The 13,392-nt window shown below is 45.7% G+C and overlaps 1 protein-coding gene across 1 annotated transcript in view; it reads right to left on the bottom strand.

Annotated features, from left to right (window-relative positions):
• Positions 1 to 13,392, bottom strand: part of MDGA2 (MAM domain containing glycosylphosphatidylinositol anchor 2) — a 436,731-nt gene that overhangs the window by 197,641 nt on the left and 225,698 nt on the right. The window contains exons 4-5 of the mRNA XM_075427304.1: positions 11,295 to 11,491; positions 6,703 to 6,835 (exon numbers count right to left, since the gene is read on the bottom strand). Coding sequence (XP_075283419.1) covers positions 6,703 to 6,835; positions 11,295 to 11,491 — 330 coding nt within the window. The remainder of the gene's footprint in view (positions 1 to 6,702; positions 6,836 to 11,294; positions 11,492 to 13,392) is intronic.

The raw sequence follows: 13,392 nt of genomic DNA, 5'->3' as shown, positions 1-13,392 counted from the left end.
TAGGAACTATTCATTCTGTGGACATTTTATCAAGAGGGTATGAAGGGAAGGCAGGATCCTCCCTTTCGCAGCAGAGCAGTGTTAAATCAGCTTAACCCAATCATGAAACTGTCCCCCTCATCACTATATTTAGATGCACAGCTGTACATGCAGGCTTAAATTCATCTTGGCTAATTTCAACCACCCGAAGGTCAGGCGTGCAATCCGAGGTCACGTCTCTCGATGAGATATAAGCACCCCTAAAGCACAGTTCCTGCTCTCCAAAAATAGACAGGATTAATTGCTCTTCAGAGACCTCTCTCCCTCTCCCCACTGAGTACGGTGCTCCCTGCACAACCAGTGTACTGCAGACACTTCAGCTTTCAGGCTGCTAGTTAGCTGAGACAAATCTTGTCTTGCAACAGCAACAGTCGCCCACACAATTAGTGGATTACGAACAACCGGCTAATGAGGAGCTGCAGAGAAAGGACCCTCAGGGTTATGGTGGATGGCAATCTGGACACAAAGCAAACACCAGCAATACGTGCTCGGTAAAATGGACTTAGTATACAGGGAGGCATAAACAAGAACTCTGTTGGGAAATGTACGGAACAAGCACTGCATCGAGCGCCACGCTTCTGAGGCTGGGTGCTGTGGAGAACTCTACATGCCCTGAAGCACTGAACTTTGCCAAGGAGGCAGACAGAAGAGATCAACAGGAACAGGGTGAGGTAGAGATGATGTGACTCAAAGGTAGAAATCCAGGAGCTAGGTATGTTATGCAACAGAAGAGATGGCACAAGACAACCATCTTCTAATTGCTGATGACACAACACTGGGAAGAGTGGTGGATAAACCAGAAGGCTGTGCTGCCATTCAGCGTGACCTGGACAGGCTGGAGAGCTGGGCAGAGAGGAACCTGATGAGGTTCAACAAGGGCAAGGGCAGGGTCCTGCACCTGGGGAGGAACAACCCCAGGCACCAGTACAGGCTGGGGCTGACCTGCTGGAGAGCAGCTCTGTGGAGAGGGACTGGGAGTGCTGGGGGACGACAGGGTGACCATGAGCCAGCAGCGTGCCCTGGGTGCCAAGAAGGCCAACGGGATCCTGGGGTGCATTAAGCAGAATGTGGCCAGCAGGTCGAGGGAGGTTCTCCTCCCCCTCTGCTCTGCCCTAGTGAGGCCCCATCTGGAGTCCTGTGTCCAGTTCTGGGCTCCCCAGTTCAAGAAAGATGAGGAGCTACTGGAGAGAGTCCAGCGGAGGGCTACAAGGATGAGGAGGGGACTCGAGCATCTCTCCTACGAGGAGAGGAGGAGGGAGCTGGGCTTGTTCAGCCTGGAGAAGAGAAGGCTGAGAGGGGACCTTAGAAATGCCGATCAATATCTGCAGGGTGGGGGTCAGGAGGATGGGGCCAGACTCTTTCCAGTGGTGCCCAGCGACAGGACAAGGGGCAATGGGCACAAACTGAAGCAGAGGAAGTTCCAGCTGAACATGAGGAAGAACTTCTTCCCTCTGAGGGTGACGGAGCACTGGCCCAGGCTGCCCAGGGAGGCTGTGGAGTCTCCTTCTCTGGAGATATTCCAGACCCACCTGGACGCGGTGCTGTGCAGCCTGCTCTGGGTGACCCTGCTTGGGCAGGGGGTTGGACTGGGTGACCCACAGAGGTCCCTTCCAACCCCTAACATCCTTTGATTCTGTGAAGTACATGAAACATTGCTGCAAAGGGGAAGAGGATAATCTCTTCTTCTTGCCATGGTGGACAGGACCAGAACGATGGGCCAGACTGCCTGCCAATAATGCATCACCTCTGCCGCGGGCAGCCAGGTTAAATGGACATTGGTAGGACAAGGTTTAGATCTAGTGCATTCTGTCACGAAGAATGGGACTAAATGAACTGGGTGGTGCCCTTATCAGCTTTATTTTCTATTATTCCTTTTTGCTCCTCCAAAGTATTGAGGTCATGACTCAGTGCAACACCCAACCTTGCAGCTGCTCCGCTTCTGACAGCCTGGATTCAAGCACATACACCGAGAAAATTGTCTGCATTCCTCCTCCTTTTCAGAATAACCCCTTGATTTTGTTGCAAAGCAGCTGCATTTGGTTTTACAACTCCTGCTTGCAATAACTTACCCAAATTAACTTCTACGTGCTGATTTTAAAGGGACTCAGTCTACTAAAAACAAATGAGAGTTGCAAAATTAGTCCCTTTGCTGTTCTTCCTCACATCTTGACTCCTATTTCTGTTCCTGCCACTCAATAGCAATCTGCCAGCAGGTGAATCACTTCACAGTGTCTCTGCTTCCCTTCAAATTTCTCATCTCTTTAGATAATAAATTTGCAGAGTAATAGCTGTCTTTAGATACAAAGCGGGTCTGTGCTCAACAAGTGCCTCTACCTGCTGCTGCACGATATTACTGCTAATTGTCGTCTTGTGCTTCGGCATATGCACGCTCACGTGCTTCTGGGGTGAGCTCAGCTCCTCTCGTTACAGCATCCACTTTGGGGTTTGTGTTTTAAACTAGTCTGCACTGGAACAAAGAAATCTGCGCGTCTGAAAAATGGTGCCAAGGCACTCTAACTCCTGCCGTACCTGCAGACATCAGACGGTGCGTCCCAGGCGTCAGCCTCGCAGGGAACAGTTCTAATTAAGACACTGCTGCTGAATGAAGGGGTGTGAGTGCACCTAACGACACCTGTGTGTAACGCTTCAAACCTGCATCATGTCCAAAGGATACTGATGAATACACTGCTTCAGCAGGGGGGTTGGACTAGATGACCCACAGAGGTCCCTTCCAACCCCTACCATTCTGTGATTCTGTGATCCGATGGCATCAGCTCCATTACCTCTCTAATTATTCAAGGAGAAGTAGGCAGAAAGTTTCCTCTGGATGGGTTCTGTCACAGTAATTGATTGTTACTCTGCTGATGCCACGGCGTGCAATCAAATAATCAGCAAGACGGGGTGAGCACAGAAAACAAAAAGGTCACAGGGACAAGCTGGCAGGCGGCACGGAACAGAAACCTGAACTACTCACCCGGAGACATGTCTGGTGTTCCTCAAATTAGCCTCTCAACTCAGCTGCGTGCACAGCAATAGAGATGTACGAAAGACCCTGTGGCATAAATAGTAGCAGCAGAGCAGCTGGATCTGCAAGGCTTTCCTTGAAAGGAGTGTCTACGTTCACGCCCCCGTCACCTATAGCTCTTGGTGAGGGACGGTGAAGAGCCTTGAGAGTGTTTCAGAGAAAGCAAGAGGAAACAACCCATGTTCTTGTGCCTCTGCCACCACATGCTCTAACAATACAGGAAGATTATCAAGCAGAATGTTCAACAGGTGACTTGACTATCATCAGAGAACCTTGGTGACCTCAGGTTGCGCCACAGGAGATTTAAATTGGATATAAGGAAAAATTTCTTCATGGAAAAGGTTATCAAGGTTTGGAACAGGCTGCCTGGGCAAGAGATTGAGTCACCATCCCTGGAGGTACTTAAAAGACGTGTAGATATGGCACTTAGAGATGTGGTTTAGTGGTGGAATTGGCAGTGTCAGGTTTACATTTGGACTGAATGGTCTTAAGGGTCTGTTCCAACCCAAATGGCTCTGCTGTTCGATGATTCTATGACCCTGGACACGACAGCAGGCGGGGTAGCAGCAGGATACTGTAAGAGCAGTAAGGATTTCCAGGCATGCAACAATGGTCACAGTGGGTTTTTGTCACATCTGCCGAGCACCACTTCCCCAAGCACAACGTGCCAACGATCATCACATGTGACACACGCTCGCTACAGCGTGCAGAAGCCCTGCTGCGCATCAGCATGTCACCGGGGCCAGCGGGGAGCCAAGCTGCTCCCCACAGCGACCCGGCCGTCGTGCACGCACCCTGTCCATTGGTCGAGAACGGCTAGCCACCACACGCAGATGGGCCACAAACCCTCACAAACCCCATCTGGCTGCTGGGACAGCTGGTCTCCCTGAGCAAGCCAAACTGCCATGCACATCCATGGTGGGGAAAAACCTCCCCAGCTTCACTCACAGGTCGGTCAGTGAAAGGGAGCCTGACAAATCGCAGAATCATTAAGGTTGGAAAAGACCTTCTTGATCATCAAGTCCAGTCGTCAACCCAACACCACCATGCCTGCTAAACCATGTCTGCTGCTGTCCCCATGTCATGTAACCTGTACCCAGTGAGCCAAATCACAACTGGAACGAGATGGAAACCCACAGCTGCTGTGAGCCTCAGCTATTCACCCCAGTCATTTCTCTCGTCAGTAACACCTAAGTTCAACAAAAACTTCTCCCAGTTATGCTTACAGACCTGATAAACGCAGAATAGCCAAATTACCAGCAATTTTACCTTAGGATCACATAACTTACAGCCGAACTTCAATTCACTTCTAGCCACATTAACTACAATAAACATCATGGAAGTTTGCCACCTTACAGACCCTTCTGTTTGACTCTCCTTTGCTTCTCTTAGACAAGCATCTCCATTACATGCCTCCAGCTTTAAATTAAAACAAATGGACGGGCTAGGACTGATCTATACTAAAACAGAGTATCAACTTCAGGTTCTGATTTTCATCACTTTGGATTTATCCCAGATTACTCTGGATTTACAATACATAACACTTCTATGAAGTTACACCAGGTGAAGTTCTAGCAAAGAGCTATATCAGATTAAGTCATACCAAATGGGCAAAGTTTTGTCCCAGAGTCATCAACACATTAGTCATTGTCTTTCATGAGTCGTTGCAGTAATTACTGTAAGTATTTAATCTTGCCCTTGATGATGGTTGCCACCAAGTTCTTCATGAGAAGGAGCGAATCTTTATCATTTTTCAGCCTTGTTTACTTTGGAAATAACTCCAGAAGAGCAATTCCTGTCAGTGTATCAAGACACTTTTCTCCCAAAATAACCATGACATTTTTAAGGTGGAAATCATTCATTCTTGTTGCAAAATTCAGTCATGATCACCTGTTTTTATTTCAGAATAGTTATGCTACTCGATGTTCCTCCAGTACTGTAACACAAACAAACTTCTGTTGTAGATGAGGTCCAACATGGCCAGAAACTGTTCTGGCTCTGACAGCAAAACCATCGCTCTGACAAACGTGAGTGGTAACAGCTCTCACCCCTTGTCCTCAGGGATGAAGGCGGATAAGTTATTACCGGTGTCGAGAGGAAAGCAGCTCCCACCCATCAGCTACACCTCTCCACGGCACACAGGATTTCATGCCCTTTCTGGCACAAAATCAGAGCAACTAATGAGGGACAAGCCTCACATTATGATATTTTCTTCCTGGCAAAATTAATGAGAGCGCAAATTAAGAGCTTCCAAATCATTTTGCCAGCTACCTTCAGAGCTCACTAATTCCCCTGCTGCCCGTGGCAGCTTGGAAGCTGAACTGCGACTTTGCTGTGCAGTGGGTTCTGCACAGTCAGGGCACCACAGTTTTGAAGTCCCTGCTGTCAAACCCGAAATTCAGAAAAAAACCGAAGGCAACCCCTTGGAATAAAGCCGTGAGGACAGAAATAAGGTGAAATGTGAAAGCGTAAATAAAATTCATAGTTCATCTTAAACGCACTCAGCTTGTTAATGCCGCTACTGTTTCGTTCATCTGCTACCTGTTCTCCATGCCCTGAGGCACACGCTATTAAGGCATGACCCAGCGAAATCTAACCTGCAGCCTTCAAAGGTTACACATTTTCCTGCAGAACTGTTCTCCAGAAAGCATTTCTCTGAAAATTCTAATTATTTAGAAATGTTAGCTGAAGACTCAGCTCTTTGGCGCCAGGTTTGTGAACCATTTCAGACACTTCCCCTGCGGATCCTGGACCCGGAGCCATCAGGAGAGTTAAAATCTATCATTTCCTTCCTCCTGGAAACCAGCTTTCCCAATTGCACTTCTCGTGAGCAACGACTGGCGTGAGGCTCTCGAGGTAGATACCGGCGATACAGCCCTGAAGAGAGGGAGACAGACACCTGACCGCTTGCTCAGCCCGGAACAAGCCCAAAGAAAAGAGCAAAGGCACGAGAAACGCCACGACACGGAGGCAGCTCGGTCAGAGACAGACAAACGCCTAATTATGCTCCCGCAAAACATTTCGGCACAACCGCTTGAATATTTTCATTTGGATCAATTAAATATGAAAGAAAACACTTTTGTTTAAATCAATGCAAGAAATCAATGTTTAAATCAACGGGAGAATATATCAAATGAATCATATAAAATCTATCGTTTAAATCAATGAAAGAATATAAAAAGGTTGAATTTATTTTTTTTCCTAAAATCTTTTGTTGACCAAAAATAACTAGCTTTCAGCAAGCACTGAAAGAAGTAATTGAGTGTGTTTGGAGCAAGATTGTTTTCGCTCTATGCCCAGCCTGCACTGAGCTGCCCCTTCCTCTTCCCATGCCACACCACCTCCTTTGAAGTCCATCCACAACAGTGGGACCCCCTGATTCTGGAGGAAAGGGCAAATCCCGATATAAAATCCAGAGAGTGACAAATATTGACTGCAATAAAATCAAAACTCTTCTTCAAATCCTAACTTTGGTGAGAAAAAAGAAAACACCTGAAAAAGGCTTGTACAACTGGCTCCTGAATAGCTCCTACCCTTGCACAGACGGTCACACAGGTCTCATGCAAGGCAAGAACATCGAAACGCAGAGGACCAGGGGGACATCAAACGAGCGGGGAAGGTCGGTGCTGGAGGCCCACCTGTTTTATTGGAGAGTCGGAAGGACACCATCTTGTCCGGGATGCTGCAGACATTCCTCACCGAGGCAATGCAGCTGTAGTTCGCGTAGTCCTGAGGTCGGAGGTTCTTCAGCTTCAGGATCTTTGTCTCTCCCTGCGTGGGCGAGAGAGCGTGTTAGGAAGAGACGGCGGCGGAGGGACAAGCAGGGGCATGGGCTATGCCACGACTGGCTTTCAGGAGGCAAGAGGAAGATGCAGAGGTGGCTAATTAGAAGCAGACACTGAAGTGGCCCAGAAAACATATTTTATTTCATGTTCTGAAAGAATGGCAGCTGGCATAACCTAAAACCGTAGCCCCACTTACCTATTAAAGGCAAAAGAGAGCAGCGAGGGGGAAATTGGTTTGACAGAGTCTTTCAAGCCATAGCATTCTCCAGGATACTATATCTTAAGGTACAATCTACATGATGAAAAAAAAATCACAAGGTACAGGAATCCTGCTGTTTTTCTTTGAAAATGAGCTGCTGATGGATTTTATTTTTAGCCAGCAGCATAAATGATGGAGCAGGGACCTGAACGGGATATGTAATGCAGGAGTTCCTTCAGACACAATCAAGAGAAAACTGGAACATACGAGATTTCCACTGCAGCACTACACGAAATGGGCACAGCAGAACCAGAAACTCCGAGGGAAAAAAAGCAAGCTGCTGAAATATGTACGCAAAATCTCACAGCGTTGTTAGCAACGAGAGTAACAAAAAGCCGAAAGGAGCGTTCGATACAAAACCCCGAGCACGCAGAGCTGCCGTGGGACGGAGCGGGGAGGAAGAATGCACTGCAGAGCACAGCAGGGTCTCGGGCGTGAGGATGCACAGAGGGCTGCGAAAACATCAGATAAATCTATATGTATCCATACCTGCACATTATTCATTTTAGTGTTAAAATAACAAACTTCCTCGGGCTTTCAATCTCCTGCTCCAGCCGCCCGCTTTGAGTCTTTGCCTGTGTTTATAGTGATAAGCTAAAAATGTATTATCCTTGGACGAGGCAAAGGCAGAAGCCAGTCCGGGGAGGCAGACACTCCGAACGAGCTCACAAAGCATCAATAGAGCAAACTGTGGAAAATGTTCATTATCACGTGTCCTGTTAAAGCTAAACAACTTTTATTATGACCACAGCTCAAGCAACATTTTTTTTTTTTAACAATATCCTCTGCACCAACTGCCCAGGCCTATATAAGCAAAAATATGGTAGTTTATGAAAATACATTTACTAGCAAAAAAACAATAAAAGAGAAGAGACAGCTAGCCAGATAAGAACGAAGCAATCATTCAAATCAAGCTTCGTAGATGTTTGGAGTATTGGAACTGAAGTTCTTCGCATGTGTGACCAGTCCCACAGAAATTATGAGATTAAAATTAAACACGTGCTGATTTAGTGGTTGCAAGGCCAAGCCTTCGGAAGGCTGGTCCTACAGATAAAGATCCTGCTTTCAGAAGAGGTTTATCTGGGCTAGAGAAAGACCTCATCCAGGTTAGGAGGAACACAGCTCCCAAAGTCATTGAGTGCTGGGAACAGAGAGCAGCTGTGTCCCATCACTTCGTTCCTTAGCTGTGGACTCCAAGCTGAACTGGTGGGCTGAACTCACAATGGGATTCTGGATCACGTCCCCACATGACAGACATTTATAAAAATGTATATATTTTCTTCACTGGTTTGGATAATTAGTCTAATTATGTCTAATTGCTTAATTATTGTAAATACAGCAAATTTAATCTTCTATTCAGGCTTTGCAATTACAATGTGCAATGAGGATGACGCAATGTCTTAGGAAAAAAAAATCTGTATCGAGATTTTTGTTTTGAAAAGTGCAGTATTTCAAACAGTCCCACAGATGAGTATGTGCATGGTTGTTCAATTCTTTTCCCCATGGTGGCTAAAATGAGTAGCTGACATCACCTGATGCATCAACAAAAGAAAAATCTGTTAAAGTTCAAGAATTTATTTGTGTATGCCTGGTTTTCCAGGTGTCTTCTATGATTTAATAAAACAAGAAAACGACCAGAAAGAAAAACTAGCCTTTTGTGGGTACAATACCTTAGACAATTTAATTGTGTTACTACTTGTTTTCCTTTACATTTCATTTGATTTTCAGACTGATAATCCACATTCAAAGCAATCACCAAAAAGCGCCATCTCAAATTCATCTCTCTTGATGCTCTGCAGTCAGAACCCCCCTATCCCTCCTCACATCAGCTCTCACTGTTTGTTGCCCTATCACAAGCTGAACCAACGATGCAGAGATGTGCAGTAGATGTTTATGACCCTTGAACCTCTAATTACATCATTTACAAACATAGAACCATGGAATGGTTTGGGTTTGAAGCAACATTTAGAGACCATCTAGACCAACCCCCCTGCAGTAAGCAGGGACATCTTCAACCGGATCAGGGTGCTCAGAGCCCCGTCCAACCTGGCCTTCAATGTTTCCAGGGATGGGGCATCAAACACTTCTCTGGGCAACCTGTGCCAGGGTCTCACCACCCTCATCACAAAACATTTCTTCCTTATATCCAGTCTGAATCTACCCTCCCTTAGTTTAAAGCCACCCCCCCTTGTCCTATCACCCCATGCCCTTGTCACAGCCCCTCTCCAGCTCTCTCGCAGCCCCTCCAGGCACTGGCAGCTGCTCTCAGGTCTCCCCGCAGCCTTCTCCTCCCCAGCCTGAGCAGTCCCAGCTCTCCCAGCCTTTCCTCCCAGCAGAGGGGTTCCAGCCCTCGCATCATGGCTGGGGCCTCCTCTGGCCCCGCTCCCACAGCTCCAGCTCTGTCCTGTGCTGAGGGCTCCAGAGCTGGACCCAGGACTCCCGGGGGGTCTCAGCAGAGCGGGGCAGAGGGGCAGAATCCCCTCCCTCGCCCTGTGCCTGCGCTGCTGGGGATGCAGCCCAGGGTACGGTTGGCCTGCTGGGCTGCCAGCACACACTGCTGGGTCACGCTGAGCTTCTCATCACGCAGCACCCCCAGGTCCTTCTCCTCAGGGCTGCTCTCCATGCCTTCATCCCCCAGCCTGTATTGATACGATAGCAGGGGTTGCCCTGACCCAGGTGCAGGACTCTGCCCTTGGCCTTGTTGAACCTGCTGAGGTTCACACAAGCTCACCTCTCCAGCTTGTCCAGGTCCCTCCGGATGAGAGAGACGATACAATCATATATCAGATCTTGCAGGCACACCGAGACGATACACTAATTCAACCTGACCTCCAATAAATGTAAAAAGGTTATGTATATAGTTTTCCACTATCAACATGACCAACTGGTTTATTCATTAATTCAGTCCAAACAGATTCTAGGAAGAATGCTCCTAGTAACCTAGAAATATTTTTTTTTTAATCTTGAATTTAATTTCATGTGACACATTTTACTAGATATGTTCATATTAGATGATAGGGAAGGTAATCATCAGCATTTCCATACTGAGATATAAAACAATAAGTCCTATATAAAGAGAGCCTTTCACTTTCTAATTGAAACATTAAAAAATTCCAGTTTACACACTTGAGTCCAAGAAAACAAACCACAGATTTGCTAGACTGGGTCTGTACCTGTTAAATTAAAAATAATCTCATCACATTGAGGAGACCAACGACTTGACTCTGTAATCTAATTCTCACTTCTGCAAGGTTCCAGGCTACACATTTCTCAGTAAAATACCAAGCCATTGTAGCAATATAAAGCTGTCAAGTACAATAAATAGAAAAAATGAAGGTGCTCTCAAATCATTAGCTGAAAATTATTTATGGAAGTTGCAGGTTGCTTTCTGCTGTGAAGACCAAATTATGCGGCATTTTTCACCTCTGTCTTTACTCGTTATTGCTTGAGATTTTCCAAAACAATTTTTTCTCCCTTTTTCCTACTTTTTTTTTTTTGCATATACTTTTGTCCACAGACAATAGGATAGGCCACCTTTTTCTTCTGTGGCTGTGCAAATATGCTAACAACAAATGAATCTGATCTAATCTGACAGACTCTCTTCACGGCCCAGTCTCCCTTCACGGCTGTGAGCGGGAGTAGGAAGACTTTAAAAAGCACTTCTTTCCATTCTTGCCACCTCATCTTTTAAGTGTGTAATTCCGGAACAAAAACTTGTATTCAAAGAAGTGAAAGGCAGAATAAATAAAAAAATAAATAAAAACCCCACAACACAGGGAGTTGCCATAGAGCTCAGCCTTCCTGAAAAGCTTTTCAGGCTGTAACTTCGGTGCGGAATCCCTTTGCAATGTATTGGAAACGATTAGGAAATAGCAGCCAAATCCGAGGTGGGGGCTTACAGCACCCAAGCGAAATGACTTTAAAGGCGCTCCCGCAGATAGCACTCACTGTGTATCTTCCCCGAATCCCCTATTTTATAATTCTACAAAAATTTAAAAAGACCTTTTTTTATTAAGAAGTCTTCTAATGATACATGGATGCATTTGTGCCGGGGTGTAGTTATTTGTATGCCCACTTCCCCACACCACCAACCCAGCAGGGATGTGCAGACAGCTCAGTTTGCAAAAACTCTGGCTAATCTAAATTAGCCTCAGGAAGGAATAAAATACTGTACCTGCTTCCCTACCTGGGTAAAGAAGGGCTCATAGATCTCCACTCCTTTATCAGACCCTTGCAGCAACACCTCCTGGCCGCGTCGCCAGCTGTACCGAACGGGCGGATTGGAGTTGGCGACGCACCGGAGAAACACCGTTCTCTCATAGTAAAACTGCTCTTTCGCTTCCCCGATGCTCTGGTGTACCGTTACTATTGGATCGTCCAAATCTGGAAAGACAGAAAAAAAAACCCCGCGATGAAGTCAGGCTTCAGCTGGTCCCGCGATGGTTCTACAACGGGAAGCGCGTGCATCGCCTTCTGCACCGGTCAAGAGCAAAAGAGAGGCCATCCAGCTGAAAAAGCCACAAAGGCACATTTTAGGACTTTTTGCAGCAGAATCCAGTTTTAGAGTTTGTTTTTTGCCTGCACAGGACCTAGCATACCTGGATCTTCACTCACAACTCCGACTTTGGGATATAGCAATAAATACGATATCGTACATGCTAATGACAATTGTATTTCGGTAGTTCCCACCAACGCTTAGGTTTCATCTGGTTTTCATCTTTACTACTTGTTTCTTATGTATGATTTTAATTTAAACGTCGCTTAGACAAAACAGTTTATAAAGCTTTGGAAATAAATAGACAGACTAATTTGCATCCTAATGGTAGGATCCACTAGAACACAGATCATGTGCATGCATCTGTTTTCCTTAAAAGCAGCAATTTAATACAGTAATTTAATGCATATTCCCTTCTTTCAGTTACATGCATTTAACTTCAAGCAGGTAAATTCATCACAGGCTGTAGAACACACTTCTCTTGATTAAAACACAGATAGGATATAATTACTCCCACCGCGTCAGCTCACAGAAAATCAGACCTCCACAACAGAATTCACTCATCTTATATAGGGGAGAAATAACGATAGCCCTTGGAATGTGAGTACACCCAATTCATTACTGGGCTTGGTTCCATCAGGAACAAGTAGATTCCCGTTTGCAGGGTTTTACTATTGTTTACTAGGAGCTTTCCGTGGAGGTACAGTTATGATGAAGAAGGAAAAAAAAAAAAAACAAACCAAAGTAAAAAAGGCAATGGCCACTTTTACTAAGCAGTGGTTAAAACCACTCAACCTCCAAGTAAGGTGGTCAGCAATTCTCCAGTGAGCTTTAGGTAGAAGTAACCCTACGTGGAGGGCTGGCAGCCAAGGGCAAGTTGTTGGTACGCTGAGCGCCTGTGTTTCAAAGGTATGCCCAGGTTTGGCTCCTGCAGCTACAACAGAGGCACAGATGCCGCTACCCACAGAGCGTGGGAACAACTTGCCCAGTTATAGCTGTACTGACCCGGTCTGCACACACACCGTGACAGCAGCTTCCCATGCGCGACTCAGCCTTGACTGAAACAATTTCAGAACTTTATCAGCAGTGCTTCTTCCATAAAGCAAAATATAAATAATGCTTTAAGTATTTCTTAATTACTCATCCGCAAATTTAACCCTATTTTTGCAAAGTCTTGTGTGAGTAACCATCCAAATGCCAATTCATCAGATTTATTTGAGGCCACGATTCAGTGAGATGCTGAACGAGGTTCTCAGATCTTAGCATGATCACCAGTGTCAGAGGGAACGTGACCATGCTCCCCTTTCGAGTCCCTTTCCAATGGTGTTGGAAACAAGGACAGTGGTCTTGGGGGAAGCATCACATGCATTTTGCTCCCATGTCCTTTCACCAAGTGCCAGCCGAACACCACCGCAACCACCGCAGTGTATTGCGCCAGATGGACCATCAGCATAGCAGTTCCTCAACAATTTGGGCGGTTGATAGTTTTATAAACTAGGGGATTATTAAAGGATGGTCATCATTAACAATCTGAATAGATTAGCATGTTTCAAACTTTCACACTGAAAAGCAGTTTACACTTAAAAATTATTCTTTAGATGCTTATATTTTGATTTGCATAACAAGAAGAAAGGTTGAGAGTCTCTTGATTAATTAGAAACAAAACATTCCAAAATTTGGAATAATTCAAGCAATAATATCTTGTAATAGCGCACAGATTTTAAGCAAATGTTACCTTTATTCTACTCAATAAAACATTTAATTTAATATCACAGAAACAAATTATGAA

The sequence above is a fragment of the Opisthocomus hoazin genome, chromosome 7 (assembly GCF_030867145.1).
Source record: "Opisthocomus hoazin isolate bOpiHoa1 chromosome 7, bOpiHoa1.hap1, whole genome shotgun sequence".
NCBI classification, from domain to species: domain Eukaryota; kingdom Metazoa; phylum Chordata; class Aves; order Opisthocomiformes; family Opisthocomidae; genus Opisthocomus; species Opisthocomus hoazin.
Note: the sequence above shows the minus strand (reverse complement) of the source record. Positions and strands in the feature narration are given on the sequence as shown.